The 25,205-nt window shown below is 56.8% G+C and overlaps 2 protein-coding genes across 6 annotated transcripts in view; one reads left to right on the top strand and one right to left on the bottom strand.

The window, feature by feature from the left end:
- Positions 1-19,629, bottom strand: part of IFT140 (intraflagellar transport 140) — a 72,321-nt gene extending 52,692 nt beyond the window's left edge. The window contains exons 1-12 of one of the 4 annotated variants that reach the window (XM_045072195.1): positions 19,012-19,629; positions 18,202-18,300; positions 15,861-16,038; positions 13,382-13,603; positions 8,292-8,413; positions 7,970-8,112; positions 6,269-6,444; positions 5,532-5,623; positions 5,004-5,110; positions 4,204-4,349; positions 1,002-1,205; positions 814-886 (exon numbers count right to left, since the gene is read on the bottom strand). In XM_045072195.1, coding sequence (XP_044928130.1) covers positions 814-886; positions 1,002-1,205; positions 4,204-4,349; positions 5,004-5,110; positions 5,532-5,623; positions 6,269-6,444; positions 7,970-8,112; positions 8,292-8,413; positions 13,382-13,603; positions 15,861-16,007 — 1,432 coding nt within the window. In that variant the 5' untranslated portion in view covers positions 16,008-16,038; positions 18,202-18,300; positions 19,012-19,629. Of the gene's footprint in view, positions 1-813; positions 887-1,001; positions 1,206-4,203; positions 4,350-5,003; positions 5,111-5,531; positions 5,624-6,268; positions 6,445-7,969; positions 8,113-8,291; positions 8,414-8,862; positions 8,874-12,608; positions 12,735-13,381; positions 13,604-15,860; positions 16,039-18,201; positions 18,301-18,818; positions 18,976-19,011 lie in introns of those variants that run through there. The other 3 variants (XM_045072196.1, XM_004750792.3, XM_045072197.1) reach the window with 3 other exon arrangements.
- A 1,695-nt stretch (positions 19,630-21,324) lies between these two features.
- Positions 21,325-25,205, top strand: part of CRAMP1 (cramped chromatin regulator homolog 1) — a 55,596-nt gene continuing 51,715 nt past the window's right edge. Inside the window, exons 1-2 of one of the 2 annotated variants that reach the window (XM_045072155.1) lie at positions 21,325-21,647; positions 23,795-24,141. In XM_045072155.1, coding sequence (XP_044928090.1) covers positions 23,796-24,141 — 346 coding nt within the window. In that variant the 5' untranslated portion in view covers positions 21,325-21,647; position 23,795. Of the gene's footprint in view, positions 21,648-23,281; positions 23,372-23,794; positions 24,142-25,205 lie in introns of those variants that run through there. The other variant, XM_045072154.1, reaches the window with a different exon arrangement.

Here is a 25,205-nt window from a genome sequence, read left to right as displayed (position 1 = left end):
CCTGGAACCTGTGAATGCTAGTATATGGCCAAAGATGGGCAGGTCTTGAGATGGGGGATTGTCCTGGATTACTCAGGTGGGCCCTAAATGCAATCGTGAGTGCTCCTATAAGAGGGAGGTGGACAAGACAGGAACAAGGTGAGAACAATGCAACCTGGCCAAGGATGGCCACTGCACACAGAGAGAGGCAAGGGACAGGCTTCCCAGAGCTCAAGAGGCAGAGCAGCCTGTCGAAGCCTTGATCTGGCCTAGGAAACCAGAGTGTGAACTTCTGACCTCTACAGCTGTGAGATAGCAAACATCTGTCCGGTTTGTGGCCACTGATCCAGCAGCCCCCAGTCACTCCCCCAGGAGTGTGCTGAAGAGGGTGGGTCACGGTGGCCCACTGGGACAGGAGACGGAGGTTGACGGGGCACCTCTAGAGATCTGTCCTCAAACTTCCAGACAGAGGCTGGCCTTGGTCAAGATGCCGTGGGGTTCACTGCTCTGTCTGGCCTGGAACCAGTTCAGAAGCTGGGTGTGTACCAGCCTCCTTCCCTGAAAACTACTGTGGAGGGTTAATGCCCCTTTAGCCTTATTTCCCAGCTGTTTCATTGTCCAAGCGCCCAGGAGGGCTTCTCAGCCACCGTGGCTGGCCCCAGTAGGGTGATGCCCAGCAGCATGGGGCCGGAGCACAGGCATAAGGACTGACACAAGGGGCTCCTGGTGGCCCTGTGCCAGGCCCCTGCCCCCACCGCAGGCACCAACACCCCCGCAGATGGTCAGAAGACAAAACAGGTGCTGTGAGCCCCTCCCGCGGGATAAGACTCCCACCTGCAGTCCGTAACGTGGCTCCAGAAGGCTCGAAGACCACCACCTGTTTCCCATTCCAGACAGCAATGGCATCCTTAAAGGAATCATAGAAATTAAAAAGCAACCTGCCGCGTGCCCCCCTTACCACCCCAAACGACCCAGACAACCAGCCAGGCCTTTTGTCAAGCCCAGGCCACCCTCACAGTCACCTTGGTGGCGAACGCCCCGCTGACGTGCGTGTCTGTGCGCAGGCTGTGCGTCACCCCCGTGGACAGGAAGGACACGCTGAGTAAGCTTGGGGACATCTGCACCACGGCCACTTGCTGGTGGAAGTGTGAGGACATGGCCTGCTCGCGGAGGATCACCACGGAGCTGATGTTGTTCACGGCCAGGAGGTTCTTCCGGGAGCCCCACTGCGTTCCGCCAGACACAGAGACAGGAGGAAGAGCAGGAGGCAGGGGCAGGCCGGAAAGTGAGATACACACAGGTGTCCGTCAGCTACCGTCCTAGCGCTGCTCCTTCTCGTTGTGTAAATGAATGTAAAAACTTACAAGCATAAAGTATGCACTTTACCGAAATTCTAAAATACAGACACCCAAGTGGTATGCAACCGGCAGATGCTGATACATCTGCTCTGAGTAGCAGTTAACTTCGGGATGTTTATGTTTTATAAGTGGACAGCGAGTTGACAGGATGTACCGAACTGCCCGGCTCCCCCAGGTGATGTGCAATGCCACTTTCATAATTCCACGTCAAACTCCCCCATCTATCTCCGTCTGCTCTGGGGTCTCCGACTCCACTCCATGGGTACGTTTAGCCATTCCTGAGTGAGCATGCACTGTTTTACTTGCTATAGGGTCGAGACATATTCTCTATATTCTGGTTTGGGATACAGAAGTGTTCTGATTTCCTATACATTTTTTCCTCAGCCATGTGTCCTCCCAGAAGACTTTATTTTGTTGAATTCTCTCAGGAAAAAAAAAAAAAGTCATTATTTTTACCGGCTGTAGACGAGATCTCTACGCTCACTTGGGAAGGAGTAACACGTGTAGCACTGAGGTGTCTCTTAGGGAGCACATACGTGCCATCACGTACCCGGCTCCTCTTTCACATCCTTTAGGGTAATTTGTGTGGCTCTTCCTATTACTTCAAACCCGAGAAAGCCGTACTTTCTCTGCAGATCTGATGATATTCGGTGCTATTTTTTAGTCACTTATTTGAACTAATTAAGATATGTAACTCACTAACTCGTCCAGAACTGAGATACGGAGCTAAAGGTGCCTCCTACAGTGCTCTCTGGTGCCCTCAATGATTTCCTAGGTACAGCTCCCTTTTAGGACTCCTTTCAGGACTCGTGGGATTAGGCGGATTCGGTCTGGGAGGGTTACACACAGCAGGTCTGAGAGAGCCGCCTGGATGGCAGGGCAGAGGCCCGAACAGACAGAACTGGGGGAAAGTACGAGGAAACAGCCATCTAGTGCTCTGGAAATCAGGCGTGAGGCAAATGAAGCAACACTTACCCAGGAAAACCTGCTAAATCTGGTAAGAACAGCAGTGCCCGTGGCACCGGAGCCTCTAGGCCCCTGCCTCCAGCCTCCCAACTCAGCCTGCAGGAGCTCCCCCTGGGCAGGCGTGGCCAAGAGCTCTGCTCCCTGTCCAGCACCCAGCTCGGGGTACAGCCTCTCACTCCCCCAACTCCACGTTGCGAGGGTGGGGTCCCTCAGCCTCATGCGGTGCCTGAGAACGCCGGGCCCGCATGCCCAGGCCCCCGCCGGCTCACGCTACACAGGCTCCGAGAGGCGGCCACCACTCCGAAGCTCTGGAGCAGTGATTCAGACCTTTTCCCCCAAGGGGTGAGGTAGTCCATAGGAAGAGAGAGCTCTGATGGGCTCCCCAAAGGAAGTGACTTCGTTTGAAACACAATGTGGGTAAGTCCAAGCCTAAGGATGCTCTGGAAGAGAGTGGGGTTCTTGAAGAGAGCGTCAGGAGGAGGCGGAAGCTTTCTGAGAGCTATAAGCTCAACGGCAGGCCTGACCATGGACCAGAGGGAACTGGAGAAGGACATACTTAGTTGGAGCCTTCCCGCGTCAAAACCAACCTTAAACACGGAGCTCTAAGACCACGCTTGTCCAAATCTGACAGGACTGGACTGTGGGGCAAGCAAATTCCTGGGTCACTGCAGAAAACAACAGGGCCATCGAGCTGGGGGAGGCTGACCCACAGAGGCAGAAAGCTCACCAGGTCAGAGAGAAGACAGTCAGGGAGCCCTGGAGCCACTGCTGCCCCTGGGGACCACCCACATGCCCGAGGCCGGCCCTCCGAGAAGTGATGTCAGAGGCTTCCCACCACAGGGGAGAGAGACGCCACTGCAGTGCTCCAGCCGGTAAGCACATAAGCCAACAAGGCCACAAGCCCTAGAGGCGAGTGCAGCAAGAGGGTCACTATCACAGACTTGACACAATTTTTTACCTCAAGGGTCCGGTTTGCAACAAAAAAATCAGAGCCAGGGAAAACAGGGGAGTATGATATAAACCCAGGAGGAGAAATCAAGTCAGAGAAATGGCCCAGAAGGCCGAGATGTCAGAGCCAACAGTTGAAGCCTTCACAGTAGCCACTACAAACACATTCAAAGGAAGGAACAGAAGGAGTGACACAGTAACTCCCCAAATACAGACCATCACCGGCGAAACAGAATTTATAGATAAAAAAGCATATGCTCAAGAGAAATGACATCATATATCCACACAGAAACATGTGGCCGAATGTTCACAGCAGCAGGGTTCACAAAAGTCCAAATGTGGAAACAACCCAAGCATCCGTGGATAGAGGGCAGGACAGTGGAGGGTGGCCAGCCCCTGCCCCGGGAGTGGCTCCGCCGCAAAAGCAAGGCAGTATTGTCAGGCGTGGCCACACGGGTGGAAAACACGATGTCAGGGACGGAGGCCAGACACAGAAAGCTACAAGTTTACGCTTCCATCTCTACAATGTGCCCACAGCAGGCAAATCCACAGAGACAGAAAGTAGAGGAGCGTCTGCGCAGAGGAGCGGGGAGCGGAGCAACTGCGGACATGCACAGGCCTTCGTTCCGGGTGTGGACAGTGGTCTAAGAGGTTGGTGATGGGTGCAAAACCATGACTATACAAAAGAAACACTGGTTTGCTACAGATCTCGATAAAGCTGCTCTTGGGGTAGACAGAGAGGGGCCAGAGATAAAGGGATGGGTACGTACACGCCCACAATCCCAGACCCGCAAGTCTGAAAGCCCAAAGGCCTTTCGAACTATGTTATTGTTATTTGTGTATAGTCCTTAGCATACCTGACAGAAACTGACAAAAACAGGTCAAAGCTCATCACGTCCTCCACTTTTGTAGGGCAGAGGGTGAGAGTGCCCAGTACCCTGGTGGCTCGTACCTTTATCTGCGTGATGTTGCCTTCGAGCTCAGTGGGGGTCTGAAGGGTCCACCTGTCCTTGCCCTCTGCCTCTCGGCTGCTCTGAGGGCCTAGCAGTTTTCTCCACATGGTTACTCGCCCTTTATCGGTCCCCGCTGCCAGAAGACCTAGGGGTAAAAACAAGGATCCCAGGACTTAAGTTGAAGGGTTAAAAATAGTAGGAATCTCTTCCCTGACCGTGACTCTCAAATATCTGGGCATCAGCTTTCCGCCCAGGGGCCTCCAACTCCACATCTGCTCCCATCTGGGCAGAGAGCGAGTGTGCGTGTGCTGGGTGCACGAGTGCATCTCTCCGTCTCCCACGAGAGCAGGGGGCCTGTCTGCCTGTCCAGCGCGGCTTCCCCAGGGCTAGACTGGCACTCAGCTCTCAGCAGGCACAAAATAAAAGGTGCTCTGGCTCATCTCCTGTTTCTGTCCTCCGTGTGTGTGTGTGTGTTTGTGTACATGCACCCACGTCTGCATATAGGCCATACACATGTATTTTTAATGTTCCCACGTTTTCTCGCAGCTTCAGGTGGAACGGAGGTGGGCTGCGCGCAGCCAGCTCGCTCACCCTGTTGAGCAAACCCCTTGGCCTTCGCATGTGCAAGCAAAGCTTTACTGTCACTTTCTCGTCCCCGAGTGACTCTTTCAAGTGACGGACAGTCACCACCAATTCGTCATTCCTTGAAGAGCTGCGATCACGTCATCATTTGGAAGCCCCAGACCGAGGCACGAGGCTGCGTCCCTCCCTCTCCCACGCTGGCTCCGAGAAGGCTCACCCTTGGCTTTACAGTAAGAAACACAGTTTATATTTTCAGCTTTTTCGAAACCGGACTTCTCCTCTGGACTCAGCACGTAATTCTCTCCACCTTCTAAGTCCCAGAATCTACAATGAAAGGAAGAAGGCTCCCTTCAGGGGCTGCGTCCGTGCACTGCCCTCGGCCCCGAGGGTCATGAAGGGACTCCGACCACACGCAGTGACACGGGGCACCCCCACACAGGACACGGGACTGAAGCAGCTGGAAAAGCAGACACACCACAACACGATTCCGCTGACACCAAGCTCAGAACACCAGGCAGAGACTCCGCAGGCAACCATCGGGGCATCAAGGAGCCCGCCCTGGGGGGCCACGTGGGTGCGGGGCGGGTGGGCTATTGCTTTTCCCTCCCAGAGCCCGCTACACAGGCGTATCCAGTTTACGGACATTCGTCATGATCTCTACTTTTCTGCCTGTACGTCACCCTCCAATAAGAACACTGCTCCAGAGAGACTGAGTCCAATCGTCAGTGCTGCGGGCCGCTCTTACCTGAGAACGGGCTCCCCCACGGCGGTCACAAGCACGCTGCCTTCAATCAGGGCGATGTCTGCCTGGTGACCTGTCTTCCCACTCAACTTGACCTAGTAACGAGAAACAATCCAATAGTGGCACGTGGCTGTCACCAGCCCGGGGCCTCTGGTGTGTGGCAGCCTGTGGGGGTGGAACGCGCCAGCTGGGCAGGTGCAGGTGTGGACATGTGGGCAGGTGGCTGTGACCCTGCAGGACTGCTCTCTGCTGTGCCTAAGTGACTGATGATGGCTGCCGCATGCAGGGTGCCCAGTGTGTGCATTTCTAGACTGACCGGTTCAGCCCTGACCACACACTGTCGAGCAGCTGTGAGGAGCCTGTTCTGCAGACAGCAGACCTGCCAGGGCCCCCCTAGCCGGTGAGTGGCTCAAGGGAATCTATCTGCCACTATTGTGCCAGGCGTGGGTGCGTGACTGGGTAAACACCGGCTTACAAAAACTCAGCTCTGTCATCTTCAAGAGCATCTTCAGGGGAAGTTCAGAATTCTGAGTCATACTGGGTGGACAGGCTGTAAAAGCTTGCCGGGCGAGGGGGTGCAGCCCTGAGCGGGCCCACACTCTCCCGCCCCATCCGATGACACCTGCAAAGCTCCTGGGAACCGAGTCATAAAGGCAATGCTAAGGGACAGCTCTGGCGGCGTGGGGAAGTCAGGTAAGGCCTGGGCCGGGCCGCAACCTGCCGCCTGCCGTGCCACCTACCTTCATCACTTCCTCTGCTTCGCCCTCGGGCCTCACCGCATACAGGGACAGCAGCAGGTTCTGCGTGACCACCACTAGGGCCTCCTTTTTCTCGATGTAGAAGAGAGTCTGGACAGAGCTGTCTGTGGAAGCTACCCGGGTGGTCTTGCCTTTCTCATCCACATAGTGCACCGTCCCTAAGGGCAAAGAGGTCAGTCCGGGCAGCAGCGTGGTCGCCAGCAGCCACGCAAATCTACTTAGGGACATTTGCAAAATAAACATTTTGTTATAAACATTCACAAATAAAACATTTAAAAACACCTGCACAGAACCTGCCCAGGCCATCTCTGACGTAAGCTCCATCTTTCCAGCCACACTGGCCTACCCGTTCACCCCGCTGTGCTTCCGTACGAGGCACAGCAACCAGCCGCACACAACAGCCCTGAGCTCTGGCCCTATTGCAGCCGCTGCTCTGTCCCCTCTGTTACACATGTCCTAGCGGCCCCATTCTCCTGTCTGCACTCTCGGCCTCTGCGGGCACTCGTCCCGGCCCTGCCTGCCAGCCCCTCCTCGCCCTCCAGGTTCCCTTCAGGCCTCTGAGTCCGTGGGGTCTCTACTGTGAGTGCCCATAAGGAGACGCATTTCTGCTGCTCTCGGGAGCCTCCTCATCCCCCTGGTCTCCTCTCATCTGTTTCCAAGGAATACATGACTCCCATTTAACTGGCAGGTTCAAGGTTGTGTAGAGGCCTGTGGTCGACACGACATGACCATGCCGGCACTGCCTCTATTCAGCGAGCCTCGGTGGCAGGCCCGGCAACACACTCACACGTGCTTACTCAGCTGACACGTCCCGTGAGCTCACAGGCAGAGGTCTGACGAGACGGGGTAATCTGCCCCTGAAGCCCACAGCTGCTGCGGGAGGGATGGGACGGACCCCTCCAGAACCAGGCTTGTCCCCACCGCACACCCATCTGCCGGGCTGCAGCCCACACCATCTTCTCGGTGCCTTGCCAAGGGGCCCTTGCACTAGCATCTTCTTCCCCACGCCACCCAAGGCTCTGTGCCACTCCTGTCCCCAGGGACTGCCTTGCAGTCCCCTCCATCAGCTGTCTCTACCCCTCCAGAAACACACAGTATCTCCATTTTTAAAATGACAAAGGCCCAGTGGCTTCTAGCCATGGTCTGCTCCCTTGTTCCCACCCAGGGTGAGAGGCGGGGTGGCGCATCCTCCAGGAGCTCGGCACCTTCGAGAGCCTCGCTAGCTTGCTCTTGCTCCCAGCTCAATGCTGGCCCGTGCAGAGGGCTGGCTGGTGCCGTGGGCTAGAGGCAAAGCCCGCGCCCATCCTGCCCTGTCACACTCCCTTCGCAGAGCTCAGCCAAAGAATGACAGAGAAGGGTGCCCCCCGATCGCACAGAGTGGACTGTGGGAGCGTGGCCCCATGCACGCTGCCTGGAGGTGCACGTGGGAGCAGCTGAGGGGCACGGCTGGCACAGGACCCCTCGTGGGAGCCCTCCCAACACAAGCACTGCTGATCCAGCTCTAGGGGGACAAAGAGAGGCCCTCCTCTGACCACTGGGTAAGTCACCGCCAAGAGCAACGGACGCGTCACTCTAAAATGGGGCCCCACACAGCCTATTTTATACATCATCTCTTTGTTTAAAAACCTTACCAGAACCCCTAAAAGGTTTCAAAGTCCTAGAGTCCCCACCTAAGTTTCTCACCATCCATCAAGCTGACAAAGAAGGATAGTCCCTCTTGAGATCCCATTTTCAGGAGACTTCCAAAGCCACTTTTCCTCCAGTTAAACATGTCCAGGGCTCTCTCATCACCGCTCACAGCCGCCTTCGCCAACTGAACGAGGTCCCTTTGAAAGGCAGAGATGACGGGAAGTCAGGATTCCTTACAGGAAGATGTTTCTTCCGGGCAGGTGTGGTCACTACAGACATGCCCGGGGCAGCTGGGGCTGTGACCCATCAGGAGGAGCCGCCCGGGACCAGCCCCTGGGGATATAGAGACAAGGCCTCCCTTTGAGCTCCTACTTACTCGCCAGGAGGGGGGACCCGGAAGATGCAGTGAGTTAGGGGTTTCCCGTGATCGTGTTTCAGCAGCGGCGTCCCTTGCACTCGACCCCTTTGGTCCAACCTCCACAAGAGCAGGACACCGAGCTGGAAAACCCAACACCGGGCGGAGGAGACACATTCTTACAGGGTGACCAGGGAAGGCAAGAGTTATGCTGTGCCACAGATCACACACGGGTTCCTTTTAAACTCAACTACACAACGACAACACGTGTACTGGCAAGTACAAATAATTTAAAAATCTCTCGCAAAGAAACCAGAAGCCGTCCCGTGTACCCTTCAGCCTGAGACAACAACGATCATGAACCGGTTTTTAAAACGTGATTATAGGGGCACCTCTCTAGCTCAGTGGGTTAAGCCTCGGCCTTCAGCTCAGGTCATGATCCCAGGGTCCTGGGATAGAGCCCTGTATCGGGCTGTCTGCTCTGCGGGGAGCCTACTTCCCCCCACCATTGCTTGCCATCTTTCTGTCAAATAAACAAAAATCTTTATTAAAAAAACCCCAAAACGTGATTTTAGAATAGATTCAGATTTACCAAAAGTGGCAAGTCATTCAGAGAAGTCCCATTCTCTACCTCGAGCTTCTCCGACCGGCAGGTGGTATGAGCAGTGAGCAGCTCTCAGAGTTAACGGGCTCAAATGACAGAGCGTGTTAGCCAGAGTCGTGCTTTGTTCACGTTTCTTTAACTCCTTGCTGATGCCTGCTTTCTGTCCCCAGATCCCCTCCAGGTGCCACAGGACATTTGGGTGTCACGTCCCCTCAGGTTCCTCTGGGCTGGGATAGCGTCTCTGACTCTCCAGCTTTGAGGAGGACCAGTCAGGGATGCTGTGGGATGTCCCTGTGCGGGGACTTGGTTGATGCTCTTCTCATGACTGGACTGGGCCATGGGTTTGGGGAGAAGGCCACGGAGCCCACGTGGCCTCGTCACAGTGTGGCTTGTCAGGGTGGGTGACGCCGACGTGACTCGCCTGTGCAGCTACTGCCCCTCCGCTCCCGGCCGAGGTCCTGTCTGTGACCTTGTCCCCTCCTCCTCTCGGCCCCATTCTGGTTGGAAGGAGGTCACCTCCTCGAGCAAGAACCATCCACATAAATCATTTGGGGGGGCCTCAGCACACAAGATTTCTCTTCTCTGAGATTTCTCTTAATTACCATAAATCATAGGGCTACACTACCACTGAGATCATGGCCGTTGACTTTCGACTCCAGGTTACGATCCAGCCCCACTTTGTGTATTTTGATGTCCCAGCTTTGGCCCCTGGGGGGGTCTTTCGTTAGCTCCCGTGTCCCTCTGACATACCCCGTACTGTGGGTTTCATGAGCACTTCCTTTCTTTCTGACGACAGATTCTCTGGGCTCACTGTCCATCCCTGGTTCTAGAATGAGCCATCCCTCCAAGGAGCCCTGACTGCTGTTACGGGAGGAAACCCCAGGAAACCAGCCTCTGGGTGCCAGGTGTACTCTAGGCTCAGCCTTTACTCACCAGGGTCTCAAATTGTGGGGACCACCCAGCGCTAGAGGTCATGGTGGGGAAATGGCACCCCAGAAACAGTCCGGAGGCCTCTGGCCGGGATATAAGCCAGGCTTTGCTGCAGGCCGCCACCTCTATCTGAGTCTGTTTGCAAAGAGGCTCTTTGCTGTGAGGCCCAAGGTGCGCCTCCTGCCCGAGGTCAGCGCACGTAGAAGTGCCCACACTCTCCCTCCTGCCCTTCGCTCCATCAGCAGGGCTTATCCGATGCCTGCAGGCAGGCTGGGGAGCACCCCTTCATCGTAAACAGGATGTGCTGACCAGATACGGACGACCCTGAACAACTCGGGTCTGAACTGCGCGGGTCTGCATTCGTGCGGTTTCTGTGGACGGATCCGGTAGCCTGCCGTAAACGTACTTGCGCCTCCTCGTGACTTTCTTGACACTTTCTTTATCCTAACCTACAAGAACAGTATGTAACACACACAACCTGCAAAACGTGTGTTAATTGACCATGTTAGTGGCAAAGCTCCCGGTCAACAGTGGGCTATCGGTAGGTAAGTTTTCGGGGAGTCAAAGTCATATGCGGATTTGTGACTGGGAGGAGTTTGAGGTCTCTAACCCCCAAGTTGTCCGAGAATCAACTGTACTGTCGGCCTTACCAAGCAACGTGTACAATAAATCTCTTAGAAAAGTTACAAGGAGTCAAATGTGTTCTCCCTCCCTCCCTGTGTTTCTAGACAACACCCAGGGGTTAGATTGGAGGCAAACCCTGAGCACTCCCACCCCTCTTCAAACTTCATCCAGCACAAGTTTATACAATCAGCCTCAGATGAGGTATCTATAGGCAAGAAACAAGAGATTCACGCCAAGTCAATGTTTCCTGCAAAGTCAACGTTTCCTGTGCACTACAGTAACACGCTAGGCTCTACACCACTGTAATTGAAAAGAAGTGTGCACTCCCGCTCTGTGAGTGCACAGGGAAGTGAGACCCGGTCCACGCAGAGTTCTTGCCTTCATTTACCAATGGAGCTTCTTCTGTTGGACACTTGGGGCAGCATCTGCCCAGTGCCCCTTGTCCAGGGCTCTCCCACTTCCCTGGGCACTGCTGTGGATGTTTGGTCATTCAGGCGACCAAACCTACAAATCTTCACCACTGGTTCATGGCTCACAGCTGCTAAAACCTTTGGAATTTCCCAGGATAAGGGCGACAGAAGTGTCTTCTGTTCTGTTACCAAAGGGGACTTTGGATCTTCCCCCAAGCCCGGGGCAGCAGCCAGGACAACCAACCACCGATCGGATGGCTCAACTTTCGGTCCCACCCCAACCTCCAGGGAGGGGACAGATCACTCCCCAAGGTTGAATCAATCACCAATGGCCAATGATTTAGTCACAACTATGCAATCAAGCTCCATAAAAACCCAAAAGGACCGGGTTCGAAAAGCTTCCGGGTAGCTGATCACTTGGGGGTGTGGGGTGAATGATGCCTGGGGAGGACTGGCACCTCCCCAGACCTCGCCCTGTGTCTCTCATCTGGCTGTTGATTCATCTCCTTATACCCCTCAATAAACTGGTAACATGAGCTGCTCTAGCTGACTGGGAGAGCCCAAGGAGGAGGGACCCTCCTTTGTGCAGCCTGTGGGCAGATGCACAGGACTGGGGACTGGCATCTGGGGTGGGGCTGAGACACTAATCCATGGGACCTGACATGGTCTCTGGCTGGACTGTGTCAGAACTAAGCTGAATTATGGGCACCCTGTGGTATCTGAGGACCCCCACCGGCCACCACACCAGAACTGGCTCTGGGAACCCAAGCAGTTCTGCAGTAGTTCACACTGGAATTGTCCAGAGTGGTCTAGCCCTGCACTGGGTGAGCTGACGCTCCCATCCCGCTCTGTGAGTGCACAGGGAAGTGAGACCCGGTCCACGCAGAGTTCTTGCCTTCATTTACCAATGGAGCTTCTTCTGTTGGACACTTGGGGCAGCATCTGCCCAGTGCCCCTTGTCCAGGGCTCTCCCACTTCCCTGGGCACTGCTGACTACTGTCCATGTGGTTACTGGGCCCGAGCTGGACTTGGGACAGAGAAGGAGGGGCAGTAGCCCCTGGGCATAGCGGGGGGGTGAATGCCTTAGCTCCCAGCACCTAGGGGTGCTGCCTTGTGAATAGGGAGGCACGGGAGAAAGAGATGGCTGTGGCAGAAGGGGCACTCTACAAGGAGATGTGTGTCCACTGGCACACATCTTGGTCTAGACATCCCGAAGCCAGCTGTCCTGTTCCGGGGACCATGGGACACTCCAACGGCTTCAGATTAAGTGTCCCTTCTTACTTCCGATAGTCTGGGTTGGTTTCACCGGTAACCAAGCCCACCCTAACCAAAACAGTCTCTGGTGGGAGACAGAAGACCGTTGGCCAATGCTGGTAAGGACGGCTCTCAGCGGCACAGCAGTCCGAAGGCTCACTCATTCCGTACTTGTTTCCCTACTTGAGCCCGTTATTCAATCAGACCAGCACTACTGTAGGTTTTCTTGGAAGGATCAAGATTTCTGTCCTTAAATATGTTGACTCAGAAAGCTTTGACAGTACAGATCTGGGTTTCCTTGAATGCCTGGGGAATCTGTTTTGTTAGTTGTTTCTTAATATACTCAAAAGGACGATGAGAGTTGATGATTGGGAGTTCCTCGGTTCCTACAAGGGATCTGCCAATCCCTTCCATGGCAGGGAGAGTGGAAAGATCACTGAGGAACTAGAAGTCTGAGGGCAGCGCAATGTCATTAGGTAGAAACTGAATTGAGAAACAAGAAAAATCTATGGGCACCTGGGGGCCTCAGTCTGTTAAGCATCTGCCTTCGGATCAGGTCATCATCTCAGGGTCCCACTCAGCAGGGCGTCCACTTCTCCCTCTCCTTCTGCCCCTCCCTCCACTTGCGTACTCTCTCTTTCACCTGCTCCCGCTCTCTGTATCTCAGATAAATAAAATCTAAAAAAAAAAAGAAGAAAAATCTAGAAGAAAGGGAAACAAATCAACACCAAAATGGGCAAGTGATTTGATCAGAAAAGGATACACATAATTGGCCCCTCTAAGGAACAGTTCCGTTTAATAGCAAGAGAAGTGCTAAGTGGAACACTGCCGACACCCCACTTTTCTCAGCAAAATTCTGAATTTGGATCCAGCTGTCGGGGTTTGGGGCAGGCTGGCATGTTTGCGGGGGCCGGCACCAGCCCCACGAAGGGAGGCTCGGGCACCCGCCACAGATGCTCATGCCCTGGGACCCAGGCGCCCCACCTACAAGACCCTCCCCAAACTTTTGCACATGCAGAACAACAGAAGCGCGAAGCTTCCGCACCTCTGTCTGTTTAGGGGAAGACTGGAAAGCCCCGAAGCACTTACCAGCAGGGGCCGCTGAAGGACGTGGTGACAGGCTCCCGCCCCCCTTCCCACAACAACAAAATGTCTCCAAATTCTCCCAGAGTCCGCCAACTACGTGTTTCTACAACTCTGGTCTTTAACGCCCTTCCCAACATGTACCCCAAAGGGCACTGAGAGGCAAAGGCAGGGATCTGAAGTCAGTGCCCACCAAGTCTGCTCACCCTGTCCCCGGACACGAGGCAGTTCCCGCTGGGGCTCCACTCGAGGACGGTAACGTCAGAGGTGTGCGTGGGGGGCACCGCGTGCTGCTCCCTGTCCTGCTTGTTCAACACCGTCACTTCTCCGGTCTCCCACCCGGCAGCGAGCACCAGGCGCGTCGGGTGCCAGCACAGGCAAGTGACCCGAAAGGACCTCTCGACGTGAGTATCGGGCACATGCTCGCCCTGCAACAGGCAAGAAGCAAATTCCACATTACGAAGAGACACAGCGATTCTAGGGACTTCTGGCTAATCACTGACACGGAGATCAGCCAGAAAATAAAAAGAGCCGTTTATTAAAGAAATGTCTTCCTTGATTTTCAGAGAAACACCAAGCTTCCTCTCAGCTGCGCTACGAAAACACACAGTTAACACTCAACCGAGCACGCCGGGCAGCTTATCCCAGCGGTCGACCTCATGCTCACAACTGCTTGGTTGCCGGCTAGCATTTTCACGAGTGCCCATACGACTCCATTTACAAAAACAAGCAGTGGGCCAAGAGGTCAAGTTTGCTGACCCCAAGGTTCTCTAAGCAGCCTTTGGGGTGACCCCAAGAGTCTTTTCAGGGTCTGCAAGGCCCAAGTTATTTTCAGCACCCCCTCACCTCCAGACTTTCCTGAGAGACTTCATGAAAATGAGTAACTGTGCAGAGAGCAGGACATCAGAAAAGGACCTGAGAGCATGCAGATGTCAGTGTGACCACAGCTGCTTTACTGAAGTGGCAGGGGTGGCAACGGCACTTGCAGAGGGTTAAGGACTGGGAAGGAAAATCTGATTTTCTTCTTGAAGCACGAGGTGTGTCCTGCACTGAGGAAGGGGTGGAGTGGGCGGGACATGAGAAGTTGGAGGGGCTTCTACGAAGCTTCCAGTAGGGCTGGAATGGTGCCCCCTGAAAAAGGGATGCTGAAGTCCTAGGGTGCTAGGTGGCACAGTCAGTTAAGCGTCCGACTTGGTTTGGGTTCAGGTCATAGATCGAGCCCTGCGTCAGGCTCTGTGGTCAGTGGGGTGTCTGCTTGGGAGTCTCTCTCCCTCCTCCCCTCCTGCTCATGTGCATGTGCTCTCTCTCTAAATTAATTTAATTTAAAAAAGCACAAAACCATGAAGTCCTAACCTGGTGCCTGTGATACAACCTTATTTGGAAATAGAGTCTCTGCAGATGATCAGGTTAGGAAGAGGTCATTGGAATGGGCCCAAATCTGATGGCTGGCGCCCTTATAACAGGAGGAAAGAGACACGGACACACAGAAGAGGCACATGTGACAACAGAAGTGGTGCAGTGATGCAAGTACAAGCCGAGGACTGCTGAGGATTGCCAGAAGCCACCAGAAGCCAGAGCCAAGCCTGGCACAGGCCCACCCCAGAGTGCTCAGATACACCATGGCCCCGAGGAGCCCTGATTTCAGACTTCTGGCCTCCAGAATGGTGAGAGGATACGTTTCTGTTTTAAGCCACTTGGCCTTTGGCCATGTGTTACAGCAGGCACAGGACACTAGCGGTTTCCCATGGCCAGTGTGGCTAGCAGGAGGCTGGACCAGGGAGCACAGACGGCGCAGTGTGCAGGGGCCATTTCTGGTTGGAGGTGTGGGTTGATCGTGGAATCGGTTTTACATCCCTAAATATGTCCCCAAACCGAAGTAGCGGGGCTGAATTCGCCACATCACAGGGCTCTTGTAATACCAGAATCTGCACCTTAGGAAGAAGTGATCCATGTAAGATACACACACCCCACTGCCCCACGACACAGGCACACCACATACCACACACGTACTGCGTACAAAACTCATAGCACCTACCATACACCACACTCACAACACACACACCACACGTGACCCGCACACACTCTGCATACCCACACCAAACAAGCACCAAGTACCACACAGCATGCATCACATACCACAGACGTACCACATACCACACTTACAACACACATGCACATAGCACACAGGACACACAGACCCCCGCATACCACACACTCACACCACACAAGCAAAACATACCACACAGCACACACACGCCACATACACAGGACACAGGTCATATCCACACACTCACAACACACGCCACAAAGCATACATACTGGACACACATGCATACACCACACATATCACACACAAAACACACATCACACACAACACACATGCACACACAGAACATACCACACATGTACAACCACACCACACATCTACCCCATACCTCACACACACATGCCACACACATGTGCACACACCACATATCCCCTGTACATGACACACACCACTCGACACTCACCACACGTACCACACCCATGCACACACCACACACACACAGCATACCCCCTCCACGCACATGACACACGCACCACACACAACACACCACACCCATGCACAAGCACACACATATGAGAACAAAAGGGACACAAGAGCCAGAAGCCCTGAAGTCAGACACGTTGCTTCCCAGGACTCACTTGTTCTAGGTATATGTCCACACTGCCTCCTGAGGTCGTGCTGACAGAGGCCACCGCCAGGAATGGATGAACGGGGTGCCAGTGGATGTGCGAAGGAGACCCGGCAGAGTCTGGGGCTTCTATTCGGTGGTCAAAATAGAGTGCCATGATGAAACTCAGACCTAGGCAAAGCCGAAACCTGTGGGGAAGAAAAGCAGCCACATCCTGTTGCTTCTGAAAAATGAGAAGAAATGACCACATAGAATTAGGAAAGAAGCATCACCAACCATCCATCGTGACACAGTGCAACTTACAAACAGCCCTAAGACCACGAGGGCAGCTTTACATGGAAGAGCTAACAGGGAACAAATACACAACTAGAAGCAAGAGAACAAATACACAACTAGAAGCAAGAGACTGGACCTGGGAAGATTCAGGGTGCAATGGAAAAGAAGAAAACGCTGCCGTCAAAACCGTAAGAGGAAGTCCAGCCGCCCAGACCACACGTGTAAATCCCGATTGCCCGTATTCATCATAACGAAGAATTTCTATAGCTGTCCTTCAAGCAAAAATTTCCATCCAAACAGAAACACAACTCTGCTTCACAAAAGCAGACGGGAAAAGCCAGTATTTAGTTTATGATAAAGTGTGAACACCAAGGCTGTCTTCCACGTCCAGCTCTCAGGTTGTAGGATGCATCAGGATTCCCTCATTGGAGAATTGAGAAAGCAAAGCCCTGGCAGCTGTGGGGAAGCCAGACTTGATTAGGTTCCGGAACTTAACATCTTCCTCTCCCGGAAAAGATGCGCTTATTGCCCCTTGGCGGGAGGGGTGGGATGGCAAATGACAGATGGTCACCACCGTCCGCTTCACACCCCATAGTCAGCGCGGGGACGCTGACTGGTAGAGCAGAGTGTTTGTAGATGGGTCTGCTTTCCTTGGACAGTCCTCAACGCCAGGCCCATCAGGATGGCTGTGGTCAGGAAGAGAAAAGAACTGTTGGCAAAGGCGTGGACACCCTGGAACGCTTGTGCACTGCCGGTGGGCGTGTAAACTGGCACGGACACTGCGCGAAACAGTGTGGTGGTTCCTTAAAACTTAAACATAAAATCACCCTGTGATTCAGCAATTCCAGTGCTGGGTCCATCTCTGGAAGACTGAAAGCAGGGGCGTGAGTGGATCCTTGCACACCCGTGCTTGGAGCGACGCTACTCACAGGAGCCAAAAGGCGGAAAGAGCCCAAACGCGCACCAACAGCTGGAATGAGCCAACACAATGCCGTGCACGCTCAGGAGATGTGGTGCTAACGGCCTGGAAACTCCCCCGCGTCACGGCACGGAGGAACCGGGAAGACATGCTGCACAGTGACAGAGGAACAAATACAGTGTGTTTCCTCCTGTGGGAAGGATCTGGAATAGTCAGATTCAGAGAAATAAGTGGAACGGTGGGTACCAGGGCACAGCTTTTAAGATGACATTCTTTCCGGCACAGAGTGAAGAGCACATACCGGGAGCTACTGGCGAAGCGGCCAGTGGTGGCTGAAGGGGCGGCGGGCACTGGAGTCAGGGGAGCGGCAGGATCTGGAGGCCTCCCATGCGCATGCGCACACACGCATGTGCACACCATGGAGCGGACACCTACACTGGTCAGCGCCCTGACTCCGGAGCGCAGCATGGACATGAGCTTTCATAAAGTCGTTACAATTGCAAAAAACCCCACCTAAACGCCGGGTGTTTATAAACAGCAAAGGAAGGCTTGCAAGTTGAGTTTTTGTGGGCTGCGCCACAGGCTGACATTCTGGGCTGTGGGAAACTCGCGCTCGGATTTTACAAGTTCGCCTCGGGAAGATGCTCCTGTGATAAATCAGGAACGTCCGTGTGTCAGACCGACGGGAAAGGGATTCTTCGTTCTTAAAGAAGTCAGGCCAGGTTGGGCTGGTTTTGTTTCTTATTCTCATTTTTCATTTCGTAATGAGTGTGGATGCCAGCAGATCTGGAGGGGCTTTACCTCGGCCTGGGGTTTTCTCGCAGCTTCTCTCCCCAGCCTCCGACTGACATCACGGCTCGGCCAAAGGGCCCTGACTTCGCCCCGGCACTTGGACTTCATCGCCAGTGCGTGGCGGGGTGACTGTCCCCCACCCGCAGCTGCCCCTGCCCCACAGCGCAGGAGCCCCCCCAGCAGTGACCCTGACCCGGGAAAAGCCCCCCCCCCTCCCGTGACCTCAGGAACGGTATTTGTCAGCAAGGAGGAATGCTCTTGCCGGGCTGCAGGGGCGAGCTGCCGATGGGGGAGCCCACTTGCGGACACCGTTCGCTGAAGCTTCCAGAGCCAGTGGAGAGAGCACCAGCAGGGCCCAGCTTACCTGACCACAGGACGGGCAGCGTCGGCTCAGAAACAGGCACTACCGCTCTCCTTCACACCGGCTCTCCGTCTCCACGACAGGACAAAGTGGTCGGCCACACTTTGGGGAAAAGACAAAAATTCCGTTTGTTCTAAGCTATTTTCTCCTCTCCCCTCCCGCCCAGCCCTGTCTTCAGTCCCAGGCGGGCTCAGTTGAGGGGCTTTCAGCAGACACTTGGGCTGCGGGTGAGGGGCGCAGGGCTGGCGGGGCGCAGCTAAGAGGAGGGGGGGTGAGGTTGAAGTCGCTGAGAGGAGGGAAGTTGAGGGATGGCTGAGAAGGGGGCGCTGAGGGGCGCTGAGAACCGCTCAGAGGAGGGCCGCTCAGAGGAGGGAAGTTGAGGGGCGGCTGGGAAGGGCTGAGAAGGGGGCGCTGAGGGGTGCAGGGGAGCTGAGAGGAGGGGCGCGGGCACTCTCGGCCACCCCGCCAGACGCCCCCTCGGCCCCCGTCCCCGGCGGTGCAGGGTCACGGCCGCTGGCCGGGGACGCGAGGGCCGCACCGCCCCCTCCCCGCCCCGGTCTCATCCCCTCCGCTCCCGGGGATCCGGAGGGCGCCCGCGGAGGCCATCCTCCCGCGCTTACCTCGGACGCCGCGCCTGCTCCCGCCCGCCCGGCCCCGACCCGCTCGGCCGAGGCCCGGCTTCCGGACGAGGATGACCCGGGAGGCCGCCGGCCGGGGGTCCCGCCCGCTGCGCCGTCCGCCAGCTCCCGCGCCCCAGGCCGCTCCGAGGCCCTCCCCCGCCTCTCGCCGCGCCAGCGGGCAGACGCCACTCACCCCCGCAGAGCCGTCGCGCCGCCGTGCGTTGCCCGGACAACGGCTGCGCGCTGCCGGCGGAAACAGCCGAAGGGAGCGCGGCGGACGCCGAGGCCTCCCGAGGCGCCCCCGAGCGGCCGGAAAGAGCCGAAGACGGTCGGGAGCGCTCGTGAGGCGCGGAGGGCCGCGGTCTCCTGGCGGGTTCCCGTGGGCGGGGAGCCCCGCGGTCCTCCCCGGCACGCTCTCCCGGTCGCCGCCGCTGTCTAGACTCCACAACGCCGGCTCGGAAAGGGGAGGTCGGAGGTCAGGATTGACCCGTTGTGCGCGGAGAAGGAAGCCGGCGACGTTCCTGCGGGTCACCTTTCTAGCCGCGTCCCCCAGCGGAGAGAATGTGGGGGAGCGCCGCAGCCGTGCGGATTCGCTCCCCGTTGCTTCGTCTTCTTGCCGGGGATCCCGGGCCGCAGGCCGTCGGCGGGGCCCTGCTTCTCTGATCTCCGGAAGGGGGGCTGGTGGTTCGAGAGGATTTCGGAAAAAAGCCAGTGGGTTCGACGTCACACTTGAGCTGCGGCGCTCTGGGGGGGACGTGTGCGTTCCTTCGGCAAGAAGGTGGCAGGCACGGGCGCGCCCGGCGTCATCCCCTCGGACGCCAACCTCCCCGAAGGCTCCAGCAACGTGCCCCCTGGCCTTTTCGGTCAGGCGTGCTTCCGCTTCGAGATTCGCTTTGGGTGACAAAGCGATGTCTTGTCATTAAAGAAAAAAAAAAAAAGTTGCTATGGCGAAAGGGTCCACATTGTCAAACAGTGAAAACATAAAAGAGGAAAGTGCAGATACTACTGGACCCGACAGTTTAGCTGCTGGATCCCATAGGTACAGGGTAGATCCCGGTTTTTTAAAACTTCATTTTCGCGGACACTAGAATTTTTTTACTGAAAGAATTTGACATGTAGCTTCGTGTAAGTTTAAGGTGTGCCGCGAAGTACTTTGATATGCCCGTGTCGTACTATGGCTCTTGTGGCCATGTCAGTCCTATCACATAACTACAGTATGGGATCATTGTCTGTGATTGTTTGCTGTGCACGGGTCTCTATGGCTCCTGAGTGCTCCTCCCAGGCCTGGACCCTGGGACACAATCTCTCTTATCCTCCCCTGCATACATTCCATCATCTCTCTTATCCTCCCCTACATACATTAGATCTTTATGGCTCCCGAGTGCTCCTCCCAGGCCCGGACACTGCTGGGACACCATCTCTTATCTTCTCCTATATACACTAGATCTCTGTGGCTCCTGAGTGCTCCTCCCAAGCCTGAATGCTGCTGGGACATCATCTTCCTCATCCTGCCCCACATATATTAGATCTCTATGGCTCCTGAGTGCTTTTTCCAGGCCTGAATGCTACTGGGACACCATCTCTCGTATACTTCCCTACATATATTAGATCTTTACGGCTCCTGAGTGCTCCCCCCAGGCCCAGACGCTGCTGGGACACCATCTCTCTTATCCTCCCCTGCATGTGTTAGATCCCTGTGACACAGCTCCTTGCAGGCCCGGACGCTGCTGAGACATCATCTCTCTGATCCTTCATAGTACACCCTTTTTTTTTTTTTTTTAAAGATTTTATTTATTTATTTGATAGAGATCACAAGCAGGCAGACAGGCAGGCAGAGAGAGAGAGAGAGAGGAGGAAGCAGGCTCCCTGCTGAGCAGAGAGCCCGATGCGGGACTCGATCCCAGGACCCTGGGATCATGACCTGAGCCGAAGGCAGCGGCTTAACCCACTGAGCCACCCAGGCGCCCCCATAGTACACCCTAGAACTAAGAACACACTCCTGTTTCGCCATGACGGAGAAATATGACCCGAGTGCCCAGCGCCATCTACTACGCCAAGGACCTTCAAAAGCAAACTCTCAATCTAATGAAGGACGCGTTTATCTGACTCAGTTGCACTTTCACGCTTTCTCGTTAAAAACTCGGTCCGCGCCGGATTCAAGACTCTGAGCTGAGGCAGCGTTTTCTTCTCACGCATCCGTCAACACGGCCCCAGCCAATCACAGCCCGGGCGGTGGCCCCATTGGCTGTCCATCCACCAATCCGGAGAGACGCACTGGCTCGCACGGCGGTGAGGCCGGCGTCACAACACTACCGGCGTCACAGGCCCGCCCCGGGCCCCCGCCTAGCGTCCGTACGTGCAAGCGCGCGCGCCCGTTGCTGGCCAATGGCAGCGCCCCTAGGGGAGACGCGCCCGCTGGAAACCTCGGGCGAGCTCGTCCCCGCGCGCGTCGCCCCGCCCCGCCCCGCCCCGCGCGCCGTCCGCCCCGCCCCGCCCCGCCCCGCCCCGCGCGCCATCCCCGCGGTCTCCGCCGGGCCGCCGTAGCCGGAACTGCTGCTGAGCGCGGTGAGCCCAGCCTCCGGGAGCTGAGAGGCGGCAGCACCGGCACCCGCATCCTCGTCCGCCGCTCGCCGGGCGCGGAGGGGACGTGCCGGGGCGAGCGCCTCTGGGCAACTGCTTCCGAGGCGGGAGGACCACAGCGGCGTCGCGGCTTCTGTGCAGCGGGCGCTCGGGGTCCGGGGGCTGCCCGGCCCGGCCGGTTCTGCGGGCGCCCGGGAGGCCCCCGGGGAGCCCGCGAAGCCAGGCCGCTGCGAGGCGTGGATGAAGGAGGTGACCGGGGGCTGGGGCTTGGGAGGGGTGGGCAGCCCCGACCGGCTGTCACGGCGAGGCCCGGCCCCCAGCCGGAGCGGGGCTGCGGGAGCGGGGACGCGGCCTGCGCCCTGGCGGCGGTGGCTACGCACGCGGTGCTTTGTCGGGGTGGCCCGGAGGCGCCCCGACCGACCGGTGTCGCGGTGACAGCACTGTGTGTGTGCGGCCACGAGTCGGCCCGAGGCGCGGAGGGTTTTGCTTTTTCTTTCCCGAAACCTGACAGACGGGGCCGGGCGGAGGTTTTGCTGGAGCTGAGTCCATCTCTGTGTGCTGTCAGGAAGTAGCGTTGGAGGTTTTCGTTCGAGGGACTCCATCCCCGTGGCTTCCTTTTCCTGCAGGGGAAAGCTCCGAACGCGTCCGTATTCTCTGAACCTGAAAGGCCTTGTCCTCCCGTGTTCAGTTTAGTGTCCTCCAGTGTTCCGCCGGGCAGCCGGGCAGATGTGTCCCGCTGTGGCTGGCCTGTGCTCGGCCGGGGCCTGACTTGAGGGCGGGCAGTTTGGGGATAATAGGTCCCTGGGAGTAGGGTTCTCCCCATTATAACCCGGAGAGAGGCCCTTTGAGGTATTTCCAGGGTTCTTAAGTAGGAATGGAAAGGTTGAGAAAGGAGCAGCCAGAAGCCCTACACAATGAAGTCCTTAAAAAAGTTTGGCCTTTTGTCCTGGCTAGGTTTTTATCTTTTTCTTTTTTTGGTCAGGGTTTTTGTTGTCTTTTGTTTTTACTAGCATTAGCTAGATCATTCAAATGATTTGTTAAGACCCGTTCCAACAAAAGAAAACTTACTGGTCATTTTGTGACACAGTACATCAGAGCCGTAGTAGGTGTTACTCTGATTTTTACTCATTTGTCAGTCTTTGGGTGAGAGGTCCTTGCCTCTATTTCTGTATTCACTTGTCAGCCCTGCTGTCCTGCTCACTTTCCCCTTTTGAATGGAAATGTTTCCATTCTGAGCGGTTGTGTTGAGGACCTCACAGAGTTTGGGCACAGTTTCAGCACCTGTTGAGGAATCTTAATATTTGTCTTTCTTGCTTTATCACAGGTACACATTACTGACCCTTTTGGGGCTCATAGTGTGGATGCTCCCTGATTCCGAGATAATTTTTGAGTGGGTCTGCATTCTGAGATGCATTTTTATAGTTGCCCGGTGTTGTTGACATTTCACGCAGCAGTGGGTGACAGAGTGAATGCAAGAATTTTATTAACGGTTATCAAGAGTTTTTGCACTGCCCATTCTTGCATTTGGATCTGGACAAGTCTGTGGGGTCGCCTCCACGGGTGGCTCCCACCTGTCCCACGCCACTGGCTCTTTGTTGCAGAGGCATTTTTAATTTGCGAATCTCTGCAGCAGCACACACCTCCCACCCTGGGAAGCCAGATTCCCAGAAACCGCGAGCTTATTACTCTTTAAGTGTGTTTTAAAATAAGCAGGCGGACCGGCAGCCAAGGGCCACCATGGAGTCCCCTGTGCACGCAGGCGAGCCCACGCCTCTCCCCTGGCAGGGTGGATCCGGGCCCCTCGCCCCCACTCCGGGGCCAACTTTGGGGACCCGCATGCGGGGCAGGTGCGCGGGCCCGGAGCCCCGCGCGTTTTGGGGGCGGGGAGGGGTGGGGTCGGGGGCGCGGGCGCCGAGGCCCGGGCGGCGCGGGGAGAGGCCCGGTGCGCAGGCCATGAGCCGCGGCCCCGCCGGGTAGGTGGCTCCGGGCCCGGCCCCGAGCTCTCCCCCTCAACCCCGGGACCACCCCTCGCCCCCCCCGGGGCCCCCCTCCTCCCCGCCGACCCCGGCCCCTCCAACCCCCCCACCCCCACCGCCACGACCCCGCCGGCCGGGGCGCAGCGCGCGGGCAGGGCCGTCCGGGCGCGGCCCCCGGGGGCCGCCCGGCCCGCCGCCTCCGCGCCGCCGGGCCGCCGTTTCCTGGGGTCGGCGCCGGGGGCGGCGGGGCCGGGGCCGGGCGGTGGCGGCGGGCGGGCGGGCGGCGGCGGCGGGCGGGCGGCCGGGAGGGGATCGGGAACAAACAACGGCGGCCATGTTGAGAGGGCATCGGTGCGCTAAACTTCTCGGGCAGGCTGCCGGGCGCGCGCCTCACCGGGGTCTCCCCCCCTGCCCCGCCAGGATGACAGTGAAGTTGGGAGACGGCGGCGGCGGGGAGGACGGGCTCAAGCGGCTGGGCAAGCGGGCGGCCGACGACGACTCGCTGGAGGGCGAGGGGCCCGGCGGCGGGGACGCGGCCGACGAGAGCGGCGGCACAAAGAGGGACGCCAGGACCCCCCGGGACGGCGACGACGGCCCCCCGGCGCCCGCGGGCGGCCCGCAGGCCCCGTCCCCGCCGCCTGCCTGCCCGCAGGACCAGCACCACTTCCTCCGGTCCAGTGTGAGGCCGCAGAGCAAGAGGCTCAGGAAGGATTCGTCGTGCGCCGGGGGGAGCGGCAGCGCGGGCGGCTCGGGGCCGCGCGGCAAAGGTGAGGGGGATCCCCGGCGCCCGCGGGGGTTGGTGGGGGGGGTGGGGGGGTGGGGGCGGGGGTCCCCGCCGGTGCCCTGCCCCGCGCCCTGGCGCCCGCGGCTGGGGGGCACTGTGAGCCTGTGTCTGTGTCGGAACTACGTGAGGACCCTTCTCCGGGCAAGTACAATGGGTTCCTGAAGGGCGGGTTTCGTTTTCTCGGGAAGGATCGTCCCTGATTGACGCTATTTTAAACCGCACACAATGCTCTGGGGAAAGGAACCTGTTCTATCTCTTTCCCGGACGTCAGCTGGCCCACACACAACAAAGGAGTGGGCTCTCCAAACCCGATCGGACTGAAGCCAAACTCGGTTGGTCGCAGGGTCTGGCAGTGGCCAGTCGCCCTCTATCCCAGGTAGACCCAGGCTCAGGAGTCCTGAAGACATCCACAGGCAGCCCCTTGAGTCCACTAAGGCTTCCCTCGGTGCCACAGAAACGGTGTCCCCTGGGGCAGGAGGCCGCAGGAGCAGTTGTGGCCTGATAGGGGCAGGGAGCAGGCTGGGGGTTTGCTGTCCTGCTCCGGGAGAGGGAGGGAGTACAGCTTTACTGGGGTCCCCACCCGGGTAAGAAGAAAACCACGTGCCACTGTCGCCGCTGCTCTCATCCGTTTAGGAGGCCGCCTTCCTGACTGTACAAGTGAGCTCCTCTTCCCGTTCCTTCTGTGGAGGCCGAGTCTAAGGCTGCCGGCTTTTGTAGATGGCAGATGCAACAGCGTTCCAGGGAGTTTTGCAGGAAAGAGGCTTTTACTTGGTTTCTTGGGAAATGGTGATTTACGTTTATTAGAAGCCCTGATAACCTGACAAAGAAAGATTTCAGAAACTGACGGAGTGAGAACCGTTTTGGAGACCTTTGCCCAATATGTACAATTAATGCTGTCTTCTGTCTTCTCCTCACCTGAGGAGGGCTGGCCTCGGCAATCTTGTGGGCCTCACCAGATTTTTGGTATAAAGATTCTTGATGTAAACATGCTTAAAGTTGTGAGTGTAGGATACATGTAGTGTGTTCCAGAAATGAAACCTCGTGTCC

Source organism: Mustela putorius, unplaced genomic scaffold, assembly GCF_011764305.1.
Source record: "Mustela putorius furo isolate JIRA1106 unplaced genomic scaffold, ASM1176430v1.1 tig00004007_pilon_pilon_pilon, whole genome shotgun sequence".
Lineage (NCBI taxonomy): Eukaryota > Metazoa > Chordata > Mammalia > Carnivora > Mustelidae > Mustela > Mustela putorius.
The sequence above is the reverse complement of the archived record's forward strand: the minus strand, read 5'-3'. Positions and strand labels throughout refer to the sequence as shown.